Source organism: Dipodomys spectabilis, unplaced genomic scaffold (genome assembly GCF_019054845.1).
Source record: "Dipodomys spectabilis isolate Male_0828 unplaced genomic scaffold, ASM1905484v1 ptg000278l, whole genome shotgun sequence".
Taxonomy (NCBI): Eukaryota; Metazoa; Chordata; class Mammalia; order Rodentia; family Heteromyidae; genus Dipodomys; species Dipodomys spectabilis.
The window spans coordinates 3,405,722-3,423,869 of NW_024870955.1; the positions used below are offsets into that span (position 1 = coordinate 3,405,722).

General features: G+C 57.2%; 1 protein-coding gene across 13 annotated transcripts; it reads right to left on the reverse strand.

Moving 5' to 3' along the window:
* Window positions 1-6,865: 6,865 nt before the first annotated feature.
* On the reverse strand, window positions 6,866-17,898 carry LOC122126425 (arylsulfatase L-like). 13 transcript variants are annotated; one of them, XM_042701031.1, is made up of 12 exons: window positions 17,272-17,898; window positions 16,152-16,312; window positions 15,857-15,903; window positions 15,073-15,234; window positions 13,187-13,308; window positions 12,051-12,173; window positions 11,271-11,697; window positions 10,418-10,554; window positions 9,099-9,233; window positions 8,848-9,010; window positions 7,879-8,000; window positions 6,866-7,218 (listed from the first exon to the last, which is right to left on the reverse strand). In XM_042701031.1, the coding sequence occupies exons 3-12, from the start codon at window positions 15,886-15,888 to the stop codon at window positions 6,872-6,874; spliced, it is 1,770 nt and encodes a 589-aa protein (XP_042556965.1). In that variant the 5' UTR covers window positions 15,889-15,903; window positions 16,152-16,312; window positions 17,272-17,898; the 3' UTR covers window positions 6,866-6,871. The 13 variants fall into 13 exon arrangements, with proteins under 13 accessions (XP_042556965.1, XP_042556964.1, XP_042556967.1 ...); XM_042701030.1 differs by lacking the exon at window positions 17,272-17,898 and adding an exon at window positions 17,112-17,123 and having other exon boundaries at window positions 16,152-16,733; XM_042701033.1 differs by lacking the exons at window positions 7,879-8,000; window positions 17,272-17,898 and having other exon boundaries at window positions 10,422-10,554; window positions 16,152-17,263.
* Between the last annotated feature and the right edge of the window lie 250 nt (window positions 17,899-18,148).

The window sequence follows — 18,148 nt, forward strand, 5'->3', positions numbered from 1 at the left end:
CACAGTCCATGAGCTGCTTTTGCTCAAGGCTAGCCCTCTACCACTGGAGTCACACGGCTCTACTTCTGGCTTTGTTGGCACTGAAGTTGGACAGGGGTTTCAAGGACTTTCCTGCTTAGGGTGACTTTGACCATAGCCTTGTAGGTTTCAAGGAGGACCTGCTCTGCTGCTGCTGCTGCTGGCTGCCCTGCTCTGCGGCCTGGGCCCAGGAGGCTGGGGTGAGGCCTTGGTGGTTTCTAGTTCCCCCACCCTCTTTGGTGGTTTGTAGTTCTCCCCCCTTGGTGATTTCTAGTTCTCCCCCCTTGGTGATTTCTAGTTCTCCCCTTGGTGGTTTCTAGTTCTCTCCTCTTTGGTGGCTTCTAGTTCTCCCACCTTGGTGGTTTCTAGTTCCCCCCAGTTTGGTGGTTTCTAGTTGTCCCTCTTTGGTGGTTTCTAGTCCCACCCCCTTGGTGGTTTCTAGTTCCCTCTCTTTGGTGGTTTCTAGTTGCCCCTCCTTGGTGGTTTCTAGTTCTCTCCCCCTGGTTGGTGGTTTCTAGTTCTCTCCCCCAGTTTAGTGGTTTCTAGTTCTCTCCCCGTGGCTGGTGGTTTCTAGTTCCCCCCCCAGTTTGGTGGTTTCTAGTTCTCTCCCCCTGGTTGGTGGTTTCTAGTTCCCCCTCCTTGGTGGTTTCTAGTTCCCCCTCCTTGGTGGTTTCTAGTTCTCCCCCCTTGGTGGTTTCTAGTTCCCCCTCCTTGGTGGTTTCTAGTTCTCCTCCAGTTTGGTGGTTTCTAGTTCTCTCCCCGTGGCTGGTGGTTTCTAGTTCCCCCCCCAGTTTGGTGGTTTCTAGTTCTCTCCCCCTGGTTGGTGGTTTCTAGTTCCCCCTCCTTGGTGGTTTCTAGTTCCCCCTCCTTGGTGGTTTCTAGTTCTCCCCCCTTGGTGGTTTCTAGTTCCCCCTCCTTGGTGGTTTCTAGTTCTCCTCCAGTTTGGTGGTTTCTAGTTCTCTCCCCCTCGGTGGTTTCTAGTTTTCTCACCTTGGTGGTTTCTAGTTCCCTCCCAGTTTGGTCATTACTAGTTCTCTCCCCCTGTTTAGTGGTTTCTAGTTCTCCCCCAGTTTGGTGGTTTCTAGTTCCCCCCTCCTTGGTGGTTTTTCTCCCCCTTGGTGGTTTCTAGTTCCCCCACCTTGGTGGTTCTACTTCCCCCCCAGTTTGGTGGTTTCTAGTTCTCCCTCTTTGGTGGTTTCTAGTTCTCCCCCCCTTTTTGGTGGTTTCTAGTTCTCCCCTGTTTGGTGGTTTCTAGTTCTCTCCCCAGTTTGGTGGTTTGTAGTTCTCCCCTCTTTGGTGGTTTCTAGTGTCCCCCCCTCCTCTCCTGGTGGTTTCAGGTTCCCCCCCATCAGGGCCCGGGGCTGGGCTGGGGTTGTGGGGTGGGGAGGTGGCAGTGGATTTTCAGGTTGGGCCGGGTTGTTGGAGGCCGGAGCCTTGTCCTGTTGGCCTGTGTGTCTCTGTGTCTGTCTTTCTGTCTGTCTTCCGTCTCCTCTCGGTCTGTCTGTCTGTCTGTCTGTCCATCTGTCCATCTGTCAGTCTGCCTGTGTCCCTGTCTATCTGTTTGTCTCTGGGTCTGTCTGTCCATCTGTCCATCTGTCTGTCAGTCAGTCAGTCTGTCTGTGTCGGTCTGTCTCTCTCTGGGTTTGTCTGTCTGTCCATCTCCTCTTGGTCTGTCTATGTCTGTCTGCCTGCCTCTCGGTCTGTCTGTCTCCTCTCTGTCCATCTGTCTTCCTTTTTGTCTGTCTGTCCGTCTGCATCTCAGTCTGTCTGTCTGTGTCTCTGTCCATCTGCTTCTGTCGGTCTGTCCATCTCCTTTCAGTCTGTCTGTCTGTCTGTCTCCTCACAGTCTGTCTGTCTTCCTCTTGGTCTGTCTGTCCACCTAGATGTCCATCTGCTTCTCCTGTCTGTCTGTCCATCCGGTCTTGGTCATCCGTCCATCCCTTGTTTGTCTGTCTGTCCCTCAGTCTCTGCATCTGTCTGTCTCTGTCTGTCTGCAGGTCAGTCTGTGTCTGGGCCCCTGTCTGTCCATGTGTGTGTGTCCATGTTTCTGTCTGTCCATCTCCTCTCTGTCTGTCTCATTGTCTGTCTATCTGTCCATCTGTCTCTGGCTCTGTCTGTCTGTCTATCTGTCCATGTGTCATCCTCTTGGTCTGTCTGTCTGTCTGTCCATCTGCCTCTCAGTCTCTCTGTCTGGGTCTGTCTGTCCTGTGTCTGTCTGTCTGTCTCCTCTCTGTCCATCTGTCTTCCTCTCTGTCTGTCTGCCTCTTGGTCTGTCTGTCCACCTGGCTGTCCATCTGCTTCTTCTGTCTGTCCATCTGTCTGTCCTGTCTTGATCATCTGTCCATCCCTTGCCTGTCTGTCTGTCCGTGTGTCATCCTCTCGGTCTGTCTGTTCGTTTCTGTGTCTATCTGTCTCCCCATCCATACGTCTGTCCCCAACAACTGTCCTCTTTCCCCCTCAGGCCAGGCCGACTTTGACCTCGCCGACGCCCTGGATGACCCCGGTGAGTCCTGACCTCTCACCTTTCCCCCCCCATGGCTTCACCCTGGCCACTAGGCCTCACATGGGGCCTTGATCCAGCTGTGGGCCTGAATCCCATGTGACCCTTTGCCACCCCCTGAGGCCTTGGGATCAGGGGTTGGGGGGGGTCAGGGGAGGTCAGGGGTCACCACCCTCTCTCTCTTCGCCCACAGATCCCACCCCGAAGCCCATCTCGGATGAGTGGGGTCCTCCCACACACACACCAGGCCCACCCAGGGTGGGGAAACTGAGGCACGGCCCACTCCTGGCACATAGGGCTGTACCCGCAGCTGCCTGACCCGCCCAGGCCGTGACCTCCGGGTCGGGAAGGAGGTGAGCGGGGTCAGGGGGGGTCAGGGGGAGCCAGGGGTCAGGGGAAGGAGGGGGGTAAGGGGAGGGGAGAGGCCGGCCTCCATCCTCCCTCGCTCTCTTCCCGCAGACATCTACCTCCCGACGCCAGCCTCCACCCCAGCCCCAACCCCCGCCAGGCACAGGAGGTGAGGACATGGAAGGGGGGAGGCCCGGATGTGGAGGCTGGGGATGGAGAGGCCTGGATGTAGAGGCCCGGATGTAGGGAACCCAGTGTGGAGGCCCGGATTTATGGACCCGGATGTGGAGACCCCAGTGTGGAGATCTGGATGTAGAGACCCAGATGTGGAGACCCCAGTGTGGAGACCTGGATGTAGAGACCCGGATGTGGAGACCCCAGTGTGGAGACCTGGATGTAGAGACCGGATGTGGAGACCCCAGTGTGGATTCCTGGATGTAGAGACCCGGATGTAGGGACCCAGACATGGGATCACAGATGTAGGGACCTGGATGTGGGTACCCTGATGTAGGGACCCGGATGTAAGGACCCGGATGTGGAGGCTGAGCTCCCAGGGCTGCGTCTCTCCTCCCCCTCCACCCCAGGTGCTGGTGACGAACACGTGATCCACGGATACCCTCCAGGGTAAGTCCCGCCCCCTCAGCCGCCCCACTTCCGGTCCCCTCCTGATCTGGGCCCAGGCGTGTATTGGGACTTCCGGTCTGCATGAGAACTTCCGCTCCTGACAGTATGTGAACTTCTGGTCCAGAGTATCGGAACTTCCGGTCCTGATTGGGAACTTCCGGTCCCTAGTATATAACAACTTCCGGTCCCGACTGGGGACTTCCAGTCCCTAGTGTATAGGAACTTCCAGTCCTGACTATGGGGACTTCCGGTCCCTAGTGTGTAAGAACTTCCGGTCTTCACTGTGGAGACTTCCAGTCCCTAGTATATAACTTCTGGTCTTGACTATGGGGACTTCCGGTCCAAGTGTACAGGAACTTCTGGTCCTGATTGGAAGGACACTTCCGGTCCCTAGTGTATAGGAACTTCCCATCCTGATTGGAAGGGCACTTCCAGTCCCTAGTGTAGAGGAACTTCCCGTATCTAGTGTATAAGAACTTCTGGTATTGACTATGGGGACTTCCGGTTTTGACTGTGGAGATTTCCAGTCCCTAGTATATAGGAACTTCTGGTCCTGACTGGGGACTTCCGGTCCCTAGTATATAGAAACTTCCGGTCCTGATGGGAAGGGCATTTCCGGTCCCTAGTGTGTAGGAACTTCTGGTCTTGACTGTGGAGACTTCCAGTCCCTAGTATATAACAACTTCTGGTCTTGACTATGGGGACTTCCGGTCCCTAGTATACAAGAACTTCTGGTCTTGACTAGGGGCACTTCCTGTCCCTGTTCATGGACACTTATGTCACGCCATCTAATTGCAAGGGGCGTGGCCTGAAGTTGACAGGACACTTGATAATACAAGGGGCGTGGCCTGAAGATGACAGATAGGACACATGATTATACAACAAGGGGGCGTGGTCTGAAGGTGACAGACAGGACAAATGTCCACACAACAGCCAGGGGGCGGGACCTGGAGGAGACAGACAGCCCCTGTGGCCTTTCAACAGCCATTGGGCGGGGCCTGGAGGTGACAGAGAGCCTCTATGGCCTTCCAACAGCCAGAGGGCGGGACCTGGAAGAGACAGACAGCCCCTGTGGCCTTCCAACAGCCAGGAGGCGGGACCTGGAAGTGAAGGACAGCCCCTGAGCCCATACATTCACTAGTGGGCGGGACTTCTGGGTGATGGGCACCCACAGCATTCATAGAGCTAGCCACGAAGAGGCGTGGCTTCACACATATCGACTCTCCAGCTATTGGCTTGGCAGGGGGCGGGACCCAGGGATGATGGACAGCATGCCCTGCCTTTCAATATCACCCAAGGAAGAGGCGGGACCGGACCCCCAGCTTCCCTGGGCAGGGCCAAAGGATGGAGAGACAGGCGTGTCAGCCAATCAGAGCAGGGGCGTGGCTGGAGGAGTCCCCGGGGAAGCCAATGGGTCCCTCCCTCCAGAGAAGACCCGGATGTCGTGCAGGTGCAATGCATCCTAGGCCTAGGGAGACACAGACCTCCAACCTCGACTTATCCTACCGCCATAAGGAGCTATAGGCCCATCTGGGTCAATCCCTGGAGAGGTCATTGGGGTCCCCTGGGACAGGCACAGAAGGGGAAGAGGTCGCAGGCCTGGTCATCCACCCATCCATCCACCCAACCACCGACCCCCCTTAGAGTGGGCCAACATCCGGGTACCCCACTTCTCCAATCCCGCTGGGCCAATCTGAATCCGAGTTCAGGTAGTTAGGGGCAGGACTGTCGTGTGAGGTCCAATCAGCAGCGAGTTGGATTTGTGGGGGGGCTAAAGGGCATGTCTTACAGCTGGACCAATGACAAGTGAATTAGGAAAGTGAGGGCAGGGCTTTCATGGAATAGGCCAATCAGGTGTGAATCTAGGTGGTGGGATGTCCTAGAGGAGGGCAAGACCAAGCCTGTATCCTAGCAACCCACTGGAAATGGTCTGAAATGGAAGGTTGGATTAGTCCAATACCCTAGCAACCACCGGAAATGGCCTGAAATGGAAGGCGGGACTAGTCCAATACCCTAGCAACCACCGGAAATGACCTGAAATGGAAGGTGGGACCAGCCCTGTATTACGACCGGAAATGTTCTGAAATGGAAGGCGGGACCAGTCCTATACCCTAGCAATGACCAGAAGTGGCCTGAAATGGAAAGTGGGACTAGTCCTATACCTTAGCAATGACCGGAAATGACCTGAAGTGGAAGGTGGGAGTAGTCCTATACCCTAGCAATGACTGGAAATGACCTGAAATGGAAGGTGAGACTAGTCCTATACCCTAGCAACGACCAGAAGTGGCCTGAAATGGAAGGGGGGACCAGCCCTGTATCCTAGCATCAACCGGAAATGACCTGAAATGGAAGGCAGGACCAGTGCCCGGCTTCTGACCCCGGTGACCCCTGACCCTGCCGTGCGGTGCGGTGCTCATGAGGTTTTATTGTGTGAGAAGTTAGAGGACATAGGCCCGGATGTGAGAGGGCCCCGGATGGGAGGCTGGGAAAAGGCCCCGGATGGGAGGACCAAGGTGGAGGTCCAGGATGAGAGGCTCAGGATGTGAGAGTCCCCGGATGTGGGAATCCCTGGGTCTGAGAATCCCCAGATGTGAGACTCTCTGAATGTGAAAATCCCCGGATGTAAGAGTTCCCCAGATGTGAGAATCCCCGCATGTGAAAGTCTCTGGATGTAAAAGTCCCTGGATGTGACAATCCCCGGATGTAGGAATCTCTACATGTGGGAATCCCCGGATGTGAGAATCCCCGGCTGTGGGAATCCCCAGATGTGAGAATCCCTGGATGCGAGAATCCCCAGATGTGGGAATCCCCGGGTGTGAGATTTCCCCAGATGTGGGAATTCCCTGGTCTGAGAATCCCCGGATGTGGGAATCCCCGGATATGAGAATCCCTGGATGTGGGAATCTCTGGATGGGAGAATCTCTGGATGTGAGAATTTCCGGATGTGAGACTCCCCGGATGTGAGAATCTCTGGATGTGAGAGTCTGTATGTAGGAATCCCCAGATGTGAGAGTCTCTGGATGTGAGAATCCTCGGATGTAAAAGTCCCCGGATGTGAGAGTCTCTGGTTGTGAGAATCCCCGGGTGTAAAAGTCCCCGGATGTAGGATTCCCCAGATGTGTAAATACATCCCCGGGAATCCCCGGATGTGTCACCAGAAGTGAGAATCCCCGGATGTGAGAATCCCCGGATGTAGGAATCCCCGGATGTAGGAATCCCTGGATGTGAGAGTCTGTATGTGGGAATCCCCGGATGTGGGAATTTCTGTATTTGAGTATACCCAGATGTTTAATACCCGGATGTGAGTCCCCGGATGTGAGAGGCGCAGGCCAGGATCTGCCATAGCCCCAGGGAAGTTGGTGGTTGGGGGTCGGGTCGGGGTCAGAGGTCGGGGATCAGGTGGTCGCAGGCACAGAGCGGTCCGGGCGAGCAGCAGGGCTGCAGGCGCGGGCTCCAGGTGTTGTGTGCAGGGGCGAGGGGCGGGGCCGCGAGGGGGCGGCGCATGCGCAGCATCCGGGCCACCGCGGCCTCCACGCGCCTGCGCGTCGCCATCGGGCCCTGCAGCGGGCGAGTCTCCCCTGGGTCCGCCGTCAGGTCAAAGAGCAGTGGCCGCCGGTGGCGGGTCATTCGCCGCCCCGAGCAGGCGCAGGCAGGGAAACCGAGGCAGGTGCCCGAGCCCGGCGGGTCGAAGCGTGGAGTGGCGAAGTGCAGCTTCCACACCGTGTGGCCTGCGGGGGGTGGGGGAGTAACATCCGGGGCCTCACATCCGGGGATTCCCATCCGGGAATTCACATCCAGGACATCACATCCAGGGATTCGCATCCGGGCATTCACATGCAAGACCTTACATCCAGGGATTCCCATTCAGGACTTCACATCTGGGTATTCACATCCGGGGATTCCCATCTAGGACCTCACATCCGGGGATTCACATGCAGGACCTCACATCCGGGAATTCACATCCGGAACCTCACATCCAGAACCTTACATCTGGGGCTTCACATCCGGGGATTCACATCCGGGGGGGGCCACATCCGGGCATTCACATGTGGGACCTCACATCCGGGGACTCACATCCGGGGATTCTCATCTGGGACCTCACATCCAGGGATTCCCATTTGGGACCTCACATCCGGGGCCTCACATCCAGGGATTCTCATCCAGTACCTCACATCCGGGAATTCCCATCGGGGACTTCACATCCGGGACCTTACATCCGGGGATTCCCATCTCATGCCTTCCATCCAGGTCCTCACATCCCAGGATTCCCACATCCAGGGATTCCCACATCCGGGTCTCCCACCCCCAGGCCTTGCATCCGGGTCCCTGCGCGCATGCATGCAGCTCCCTCCCCCGCCCCAGGGCCCAACTGAGGTCGAGGCACTCACTTGGGCGGTCGAACCAGCGCACGGCGTGCAGCCGGGCCTCGCAGTAGTGCAGCAGGAAGTCGTGGCCTGCGGCCAGCGCCGTCCCCAGCAGCGCGGGCATCAGGTCCCGGCCGTCCACCTCCCTGCGGGACCCGGATGTGCAGGCTTCTGGGCACTCAGAGACCCGGATGTGCAGGCCAGAGCCCCCAGAAACCCGGATGTGCAGGCCAGAGATCCCAGAGACCTGGATGTCAAGGCTTGAGCCTTTAGAGACCCGGATGTGCAGGCTTCTGAGCCCTCAGAGACCTGGATGTGCAGGCTTCTGAGGCCTTCAAGACCCGGATGTCCAGGCTCCTGAACACTCAGAGACCCGGATGTGCAGTCTTCTGAGCGCTCAGAGGCCCGGATGTGCAGGCCAGAAATCCCAGAGACCCAGATGTCCAGGTTTCTGAGCCCCCAGAGACCCGGATGTGCAGGTCTAAGACCCAGGCCTCTGGTCTTAGAGACCTGGATGTGCAGGCCTGAGGCCTCAGAGACCCAGATATCCAAGCTTCTGAGCGCTCAGAGACCCGGATGTGCAGGCCTGAGATCCCAGAGTCCCGGATGTGCAGGCCTGAGCCCTCAGAGACCTGGATGTCCAGGCCTGAGACCTGGGCCTAGGTACTCAGAGACCTGGATGTGCAGCCCTGATGCCTTAGAGACCCGGATATGAAGGCCTGAGTCCTCAGAGAACCAGATGTCCAGGCTTCTGAGTGCTCAGAGGTCCAGATTTGCAGGCCTGAGCCCTTAGTTACCCGGATGTAAAGGCTTCTGAGCCCCCAGAGACCCGATGTCAAGGCCTGAGCCCTCAAAGACCCAGATGTGCAGGCTTCTGAGCAACCAGAGACCCGGATGTGCAGGCCTCAGCCTCCCCCCCCTCGGGATCCCCGAGGCCCCGGATGACCCCCCTTCTCCTCCACCCCGTGGGGACCCAGGCAGGCGAACTCCTACCTGTCCGCTGGAACCCAGCCCCCGGCCAGGCGCACCACGGTGGGGAACAGGTCCATGAGGCTGGTGGGCTCAGGCACCAGGCGCCCTGCGGGCAGGGTCCCGGGCCAGCGCACCAGCCCAGGGACCCGGATGCCGCCCTCCCAGCCGCCCATGCCTTTGCCACCTGCATGGGGGGGCGGAGGGCAAAGGTCAAGGGGCGGGGTCGGGCTGCGTGGGAGGCCCCGCCCACCCTGCCTCAGTTTCCCCCTCGCCTCGGTGCACGCCGTTGGAACCCCCGAGGCGGGCGCCCCCAGCCCGGGCCTCCAGTGAGGCACCGTGGTCCGACGTGAAGTAGACGAGGGTGCGGCGCCCCAGCCCCGCACCGTCCAGCGCTGCCAGCAGTCGCCCTGCGGGGGGGGGGGTGGAGGGGAAATGGGTCCGTGCCTCAGTTTACCCCCAGCATCCACAGTGCCTCAGTTTACCCAACATGCATCATGACTCAGTTTACAAATTTCCATCGTGCTTCAGTTTATCCTCAATGCCCAGTGACTTAGTTTACCCAACAGGCACCCACCGTGCCTCAGTTTACCCCCAACGCTCACCGGGCCTCAGTTTACCCAAATGCACTGTGCCTCAGTTTACCCCCAACATGCACTGTGCCTCAGTTTACCCAAATGCACTTTGCCTCAGTTTACCCAAGTGCACCGTGCCTCAGTTTACCCTAAACATGCACCGTGCCTCAGTTTACCCCTATATTTGGGCCTCAGTTTACCCAAGTGCACCGTGCCTGTTTACCCAAATGCACCGTGCCTCAGTTTACCCCAACCCGCTGACCCCGTCCCCGTGCCTCAGTTTACTCCCATCCCGGTGCCTCAGTTTACTCAACCCACTCACCTCGTCCCCGTGCCTCAGTTTACCCAACATGCACCATGTCTCAGTTTACCCAACATGCCCAGTGACTCAGTTTACCCAACATGCACCATGCCTCAGTTTACCCAAATACACCGTGCCTCAGTTTACCCCAATACCCAGTGACTCAGTTTACCCAACATGCACCGTGCCTCAGTTTACCCCTATACTCGGGCCTCAGTTTACCCACATCCACCGTACCTCAGTTTACCCAAATGCACCGTGCCTCAGTTCACCCTGAACATGCACCGTGCTTCAGTTTACCCAACATGCACCGTGCCTCAGTTTACCCAAGTGCACCGTGCCTCAGTTTACCCCCAACATGCCCAGTGACTCAGTTTACCCAAATGCACCATGCCTCAGTTTACCCAAACCCCATGCCTCAGTTTATCCCCAACACACTGACCCCGTCCCCGTGCCTCAGTTTACCCAAATGCACCGTGCCTCAGTTTACCCCAACCCATTGACCCCGTTCCCATGCCTCAGTTTCCCCCATCCCGCTCACCCCATCTCTGTGCCTCAGTTTCCCCCAACCCACTCACCCCACCCCTGTGCCTCAGTTTCCCCATCCCGCTCACCCCGTCCCCATGCCTCAGTTTCCCTATCCTGCTCACCCCACCCCCGTGCCTCTGTTTCCCCCATCCCACGCACCATGCCTCAGTTCCTGCCCCCCCGCACTCACCCACCATCCAGTCAAGCTCCTCCACGTTGTCGCCGTAGGCGCCGTGCGCGCTGCGGCCCCGGAAGGCAGGTGAGGTGACCAGCGGGACGTGGACGTGGAGGAAGGAGACGAGGAGGAGGAAGGGGCGGGCCTGGTGCCTGCGGATCCACGTCAGACCCCGCCCCCACCATCAATAACCTCACTGATAACCGACCTGATCAGGTATTGCCAATAATCGATCAGATGATCGATAATTGATCCTGATCTGATCAGATATTACCAATAATCGATCCTGATCTGATCGATAATACCAATAATCGATCATGATCTGATCGATAATACCAATAATCAATAGTGATCTGATCAAAAATACCAAAATCGTGATCCGATCAGTTATTACCAATAATCAAACAGATCTGATCAGTTATTACCAATAATCAAACATCTGATCGATATGACCAATAATAGAACATGAGCTGATCAGATATTACTAATAATCGAACAGGATCTGATCAATAATACCAATATTCGATTGTGATGTGATCGATAATACCAATAATCGAACATCATCTGATCGATAATACCAATAATTGAACATGAGCTGATCAGTTATTACCAATAATCGAACATCATCTGATCAGTTATTACCAATAATCGATCATGATCTGATCAATACTACCAATAATCGATCATGGTCTGATCTGAGGTTTACCAGATGTCTCTACAGATCTACTAGATGGAACATCCGGGGACCTGAGGTCTACCAGATGTCTATAGAGATCTACTGGATGTACATCCAGGGATCTAAGGTCTACCAGTTGACTATAGAGATCTAGTAGATGGAATTGGTCCCCCTCCCCGACCCCAGGCTGACCTGTGGATGAAGGCCTCAGCCTCCCGCAAGAAGAGCCCCGCGCTGGCCTCAAACCTCAGAGGCTGCTGGACGACCTGGTGATCCCTCATCAGGAAGCAGTCAGCATGGACGATGAAGATACCCAGGAGGCGGGAGGTGCAGGCCAGGAGCAAGGCCCCACATCCGGGGCCCAGCACCCAGGGCACCCAGCGCAGGCCCAGCAGGCCCGTGACCTTCCCAGCGGCCAGGCAGAGCAGGGAAAGCAGCAGCAGCTGAGCCCCCAGGTCCAGGGGCCCTTGCAGACGCGCTCGCTTCTCCGAGGGCTCCGCTTGCAGGCAGTCCCCCATCAGGGTGAAGGGGACCCCGAAGAAGGAGTCAAACCCGTGGTTCAGGGGGTGGTGGCAGTGGTCAGTGGGGGACTCACAGTTGAGGCCCAGGTGCCATTTGCCTGGAGGGGAAGAGATGGATGGATGAGTGAATGGATGGGTGGATGGATGGGTGGATGGATGGGTGGGTGGATGGTTGGGTGGGTGGATGGGTGGGTGGATGGATGGATGGATGGATGAATAGGGGAATGGGTGGGTGGATGGATGGATGGATGGATGAATAGGTGGATGGGTGGATGGATGGATAGATGAGTGGATGGATGGATGGATGGGTGGATGGGTGGATGGATGGATGGATGGATGGATGGGTGGATGGATGGATGGATGGATGGATGGGCGGATGGATGGATGGATGGGTGGATGGATGGGGGATGGGTGGATAGATGGATGGGTGGATGGATGACTTCTTTCTTACCTATGAGGCCGGTGGCATATCCCTGCTCCTGCAGGATCTTGGCGAAGGTGATCTCGGAGGTGGGCAGCCCGCCCGACACGGCTGCCCACTGCAGCACGCGCGCCCCGTTGGTGGTCACCATGCCTTCCAAGAGAGAGGAGAAGGACCCTAGGTCAGTGATGATGGCGTCCCGGGTCAGGAGGGAGTATCTAGCACCTTCAGGGGGAAGGCCTGCTGTGTCTGGGATAGCCTGGGACCTGCGCACCCGGGGTGGAAAGGACCCCAGCCCTGTGAGCCCCCGGGGGAAACCAATATGGCATCACTTCCGGTTTCCTGGCGTTTCAGGGGGGAAGTCCCAGAGTCTCAGGAATTTGAACCTGAGATCCTCAGAGTAGCCCTCCCCTCCCTCTGATGGACCTCAGTGCCCTAGATGTTGAGCCTCAGTTCCCTGGATGTTGGACCTCAGGTCCCCGGATGTTTGATGTTAGTATCCCGGATGTTGGCCCTCAGATCCCCGGATGATGGAGTTCAGTGCCCTGTATGGTGGATATCAGGACCCCAGATGTTGGACTTCAGTTACCCAAATGTTGTAGCTCAGTTCCCTGGATGTTGGATCTTACAACCCCGGATATTGGAGCTCAGATTCGAGTATGTTGGCCCTCAGATCCCCAGATGTTGGAGCTCTGTTCCCTGGATGTTGGGGCTTAGGTTCCCGGATGTTGGATCTTAGTACCCCGGATGGTGGATGTCAGGTCCTCGGATGTTGGAGTTCAGTTCCCAGAATGTTAGGCCTCAGATCCCCGGATGTTGGATCTTAGTACAATGGATGTTAGAGATAAGGTCCCCAGATGTTAGAGTTCAGTGCCCCGGATGTTGGTGCTCAGATCCCCGGATGTTGGATCTTAGTAACTGGATGTCAGAGATGAAGTCCCTGGATGTTAGAGCTCAGTGCCCTGGATGTTGGTGCTCAGTTCCCCGGATGTTAGGCTTTAGATCCCCGATGTTGGGTCTCAGATCCCCAGATGTTGGATATCAGGTCCATGGATGTTGGATCTTAGTACCCCCGGATGTTGGCTCTCAGATCCCCGGATGTCCCGCCCCCACCTCCCCCCCACCGCCCCCTCCATTCCCCAAATGTCCCACCCCCCCATACCGACCCAGGCGCACAGGGTAGCGTCCCGTCAGGAAGGCCGCACGGCTCGGGCTGCAGACGGACGCTGCCTCCAGGTGCTGGGTCAGCCGCACGCCGTCCCGGGCCAGGCCGTCCAGGTGCGGGGTGCTGTGGGGGGAGAGGAAAACTGAGTCACAGCCTAGAACATACGGGGACCTGGGGTCTAACATCCGGGGATCTAATGCACAACATCCCAGGAGCTGAACTCCAACATCCAGGGCCCTGAGATCCCACATCCGGGGATCTAAGATCCAACATCCGGGGACTTGAGATCCCACATCCGGGATACTAAGATCCAACATCTGGGGACCTGAGGTCCAACATCCTGGGATCTAAGGTCCAACATCTGGGGCCCTGAGATCCCACATCCAGGGTACTAAGATCTATATCTGTGGACTGGACTCCTACATCCGGGGATCTAAGGCCCAACATCCGGGGACCTGAGGGCCTACATCCGGACAACTAAGATCCAACCTCTGGGACCTGAGCTCAAACATCTGGGTACCTGGTCTCCAACATCTGGGACACTAAGATCCAACATCCAGGGATCTGATATCCAACATCCGGGGGCCTGATCTCCAACATCTGGGGTACTAACATCTAACATCTGGGAACCTGATTTCCCACATCTGGGTTATACTAAGATTTAACATCCGAGGACCTGATCTCCAACATCCGGGGCACTAACATCCCACATCCAGGGATCTGATATCCAACATCCGGGGACCTGATCTTCAACATTCAGGGAACTGAGATCTAACATCCTGGGAATTGAACTCCAACATCCGGGGACCTAACATCCAACATCCGGGGACCTGAGGTCCACTAGATGTCTATACAGTTCTCCTGGTGGAACATCCGGGGAACTGAGCTCTAACATCTGGGGTACTAACATGTAACATCCGGGGACCTGATATCCAACATCCAGGGCAGTAAGATTCAACATCCGGGGACCTGATCTCCAACATCGGGGACCTGATCTCCAACATCCGGAGCACTAACATCTAACATCCGGGAACCTGATTTCCCACATCCGGGGCATTAAGATCTAACATCCGTGGACCTGTCCTTCAACATCCAGGGCACTAACATCCCACATCCGAGGATCTGATATCCAACATCCGGGGTACTAACATCTAACATCGGGGACCTGATATCCAACATCCAGGACACTAAGATCTAACATCCAGGCACCTGGGCTCCTACATCCAGAGGAATAAGATCCAACATCCGGGGCACTGAGCTACAACATCCAGGGTACTAATAGCTAACATCCGGGGACCTGAGCTCCCACATTCGGAGCACTAACCTCCAACATCTGGGGACCTGAGCTCCTACATCTGGGGCACTGAAGTCCAATATCTGGGGACATAATCTCCCACATCCGGGGTACTAAGATTTAACATCCAGGGACCTGATATCCAACATCCAGGGCACTAACATCCAACATCCGGGGACCTAGTCTCCAACATCCGGGGTACTAACATCCAACATCCAGGGAACTGAAGTCCAACATCCGGGAACCTGATTTCCCACATCCGGGGTATTAAGATTTAACATCCGGGGACCTGATATCCAACATCCGGGGCATTAAGATCCAACATCCGGGGACCTGGTCTCCAACATCCGGGGACCTGGTCTTCAAATCCGGGGTACTAACATGTAACATCCGGGGACCTGATATCCAACATCCGGGGCACTAAGATCCAACATCCAGGGATTTGATATCCAACATCCACGATACTAACATCCAACATCCGGGGAACTGAGTTACTAGATGTCTATACAGTTCTCCTGGTGGAACATCCAGGGATCTGAGCTCCCACATCCGGGTAACTAAGGCCCTACATCCGGGCCTCCCCCTCTGCTCACCGCAGGCTGCGGTTCCCGAAGCTGCCCAGGTCGCCCAGGCCCAGGTCGTCGGCCAAGAGCAGCAGGAAGTTGGGGCGCGAGGGGGCGGGGCCTGCGCAGGGGACAGGGGGGAGGAGGAGGAGGAGGAAGGCGAGGGGTGGGGCTGCGCAGCTGCTGTGCGACCTGAGGAGGAGAGAGAGGAGGAGGAGGGGTGGATGGGTGGATGGATGGGTGGATGGATGGATGGATAGGTGGATGGGTGGATGGATGGATGGATGGGTGAATGGATGGGTGGATGGATGGATGGTTGGATGGATAGGTGGATGGGTGGATGGATGGATGGATGGATGGGTGGATGGATGGATGGTTGGATGGATGAGTGGATGGGTGGATGAGTGGATGGATGGATGGGTGGATGGGTAGATGGATGGATGGGTGGATGGGTGGATGGATGGATGGGTGGGTGGATGGATGGATGGGTGGATGGATGGATGGGTGGGTGGGTGTATGTATGGATGGGTGGGTGGATGGATGAATGGATGGATGGGTGGATGGGTGGATGGGTGGGTGGATGGATGGATGGATGGATGAATAGGTGGATGGGTGGATGGATGGATGGATGGATGGGTGGATGGATGGGTGGATGAATAGGTGGATGGGTGGATGGATGGATGGATGGGTGGGTGGATGGATGGTTGGGTGGATGGGTGGGTGGATGGATGGGTGGATGGATGGGTGGATGGATGGATGGGTGGATGGGAGGAGGGATGGGAGGACTCCCCCTCCCTCCAGGCCCTCTCCTGACCAACATGGCGCCCAGGATCGCATCCTTCCCATGATGCTCCCCGTTTCCTGGAAGAGAAGGCCGGAAGCAGGAAGTGGGGAAGAGCTGAGGAACATCCGGCCACCCCAGGGCCAGGCTGCTGTTGCCCCCACCAGTACATCAGCCCCTCACCTTGTCTTTCCAGGCTTGTGGCAGGGCCCTGCAACCCCCACCCCAGGGCATGGTGGGACATCCGGGGGGGCTCCAAAAAGCAATCGAAGCCCCCCCACCCCGGGTCCCCACACCTCTCCCCGTGTTCCCCAGAGGACGAACTCACATCCACAGTTCTCTGCCATCAGCGCCTGGGCCTGCTGCTCTCCCTGCCAGCCAGGAAGCTCGCAGGGGTCAAATGTCCACGTCACTCCAGCAGCCAGAACTCCACAACCCCCCTCCAAAATAAAAGTCCCCTTGTTCCTTGGAAAGGAACAGGATGTGGTGCTGAAGGGGAAGGCAGGGAAGAAAGGGAAAAGCCTGGAGTTTCTGGGCTGGGCGCCAAGAAATTGCCAGGCCTGGCAGAGGCAGGAGGAAGGGGAGGAGGGAAACCTCGAGAACTACATGGAGGGCTGCAATAAGAGTCAGGACCGTCAGGGAGCGTGGCCTGTGCCCAGGGGGCGTGGCCTGTGCTCAGTAGGGCGTGCCAGAGCTCAGGAGGGTGTGGCCTGGGCTGGGGAGGAAGTGAGGGACTCAGGAGGGCTTGGCCTGCGCTGGGGGGCGGAAGTGAGGAAGAATTCCATCCAGAAGCAGCATGGCTGCTTTATTGCCTCCGAGTCTGGGAAAGGACCCCAACGGCCAAAGCGCAGCTGGAGCCCGGGGCCAAGGTGTGGAGTGCCCGCTCCGCCCACATCTGGGTTCCACCTCTCTCAACCCCTCACATCTGGGTCCCAACCCTCACATCCGGGTCCAAACCCCTCACATCCGGGTCCTGGCGCCTGCCAGTGGACCTGGAGTTAAGTAACATCCTGGTACTCGCCTCCACATCTGGGTTCCCGTACCTGGAGATCCCTAACATCTGGGTACCGACCCCACATACGGGTTCACGGACCTGGAGGTCCCTAACATCTGGGTACTCACCCCACATCCAGGTTCATGGACCTGGAGGTCCCTAACATCTGGGTACTCACCCCACATCCAGGTTCATGGACCTGGAGGTCCCTAACATCTGGGTAGTTCCCATTCCACATCTTGGTCCTGGACCCTCAGTGGATGTGGAGGGACCTGACATCCGGGATCCCCACACCACATCTGGGTCCTAGACCCTGTCAGTGGAAGGAGAGGAGCATGACATCCGGGACTCCACACGCCACAGCCAGGCCTGTGGATGTGATATCCGGGTCCTGCCCAGCACATATCTGGGTCCCTGCCACAGTCCACATCCAGGTTAATGGACGTGGACTTACATAACATCCGGGTTCCCCATGCAACATCCGGGTCCTGGCCCCTCAGTGGACCTGGAGATAGGTGACATCCGGGTCCCCCAGTCCACATCCGGGTCCTGGCCCCTCAGTGGACCTGGAGATAAGTGACATCTGGGTCCCTGACGCCACATCCGGGAGAGTGGACACGGAGGAGGGTGACATCCGGGTCCCCCAGTCCACATCCGGGTCCTGGCCCTTCAGTGGACCTGGAGATAAGTGACATCCGGGTTCCCCAGGCCACATCTGGGTCAGTGGACACAAATGAGGGAGACATCCGGGTCCCTCCCAGTCCACATCCGTGTACTGGCCCCTCAGTGGACATGAAGGAAGGTGACATCCGGGTCCCTCCTAGTCCACATCCGGATCCTGACCCATCAGTGCATCTGGAGGAAAGTGACATCCGGTTTCTCCATGCCACATCCGGGTCAGTGGACATGGAAAAAAGTGACATCCGGGTCCCTTCTAGTCCACATCCGGGTCCTGGCCCCTCAGTGGACCCGGAGATAGGTGACATCCGGGTTTCTCCCAGTTCACATCTGGGTCCTGGCACCTCAGTGGACCCAGAGATAGGTGACATCTGGGTCTTTCCCAGTCCACATCCGGGTCCCTCCCAGTCCACATCCGGGTCCTAGCCTCTCCGTGGCCTCTGGTCGGACTGCAGCTTCTGTACAGCACATGCAGGTTTGGAGCCCCACATCCGGTCATCTTCCGGCTGGGGCCCAGGAGTCTTGCTGGAGCCGGACATCCGGGTCTCACGCACTTTCCCGGCAACCGAACCCAGCGGCCTAAAGGCAGGAATGAAGCCCCACATCCGGGTCTTCTCGGTCTGTTGCCTGGCAACCGAACACAGAGGCCTAGA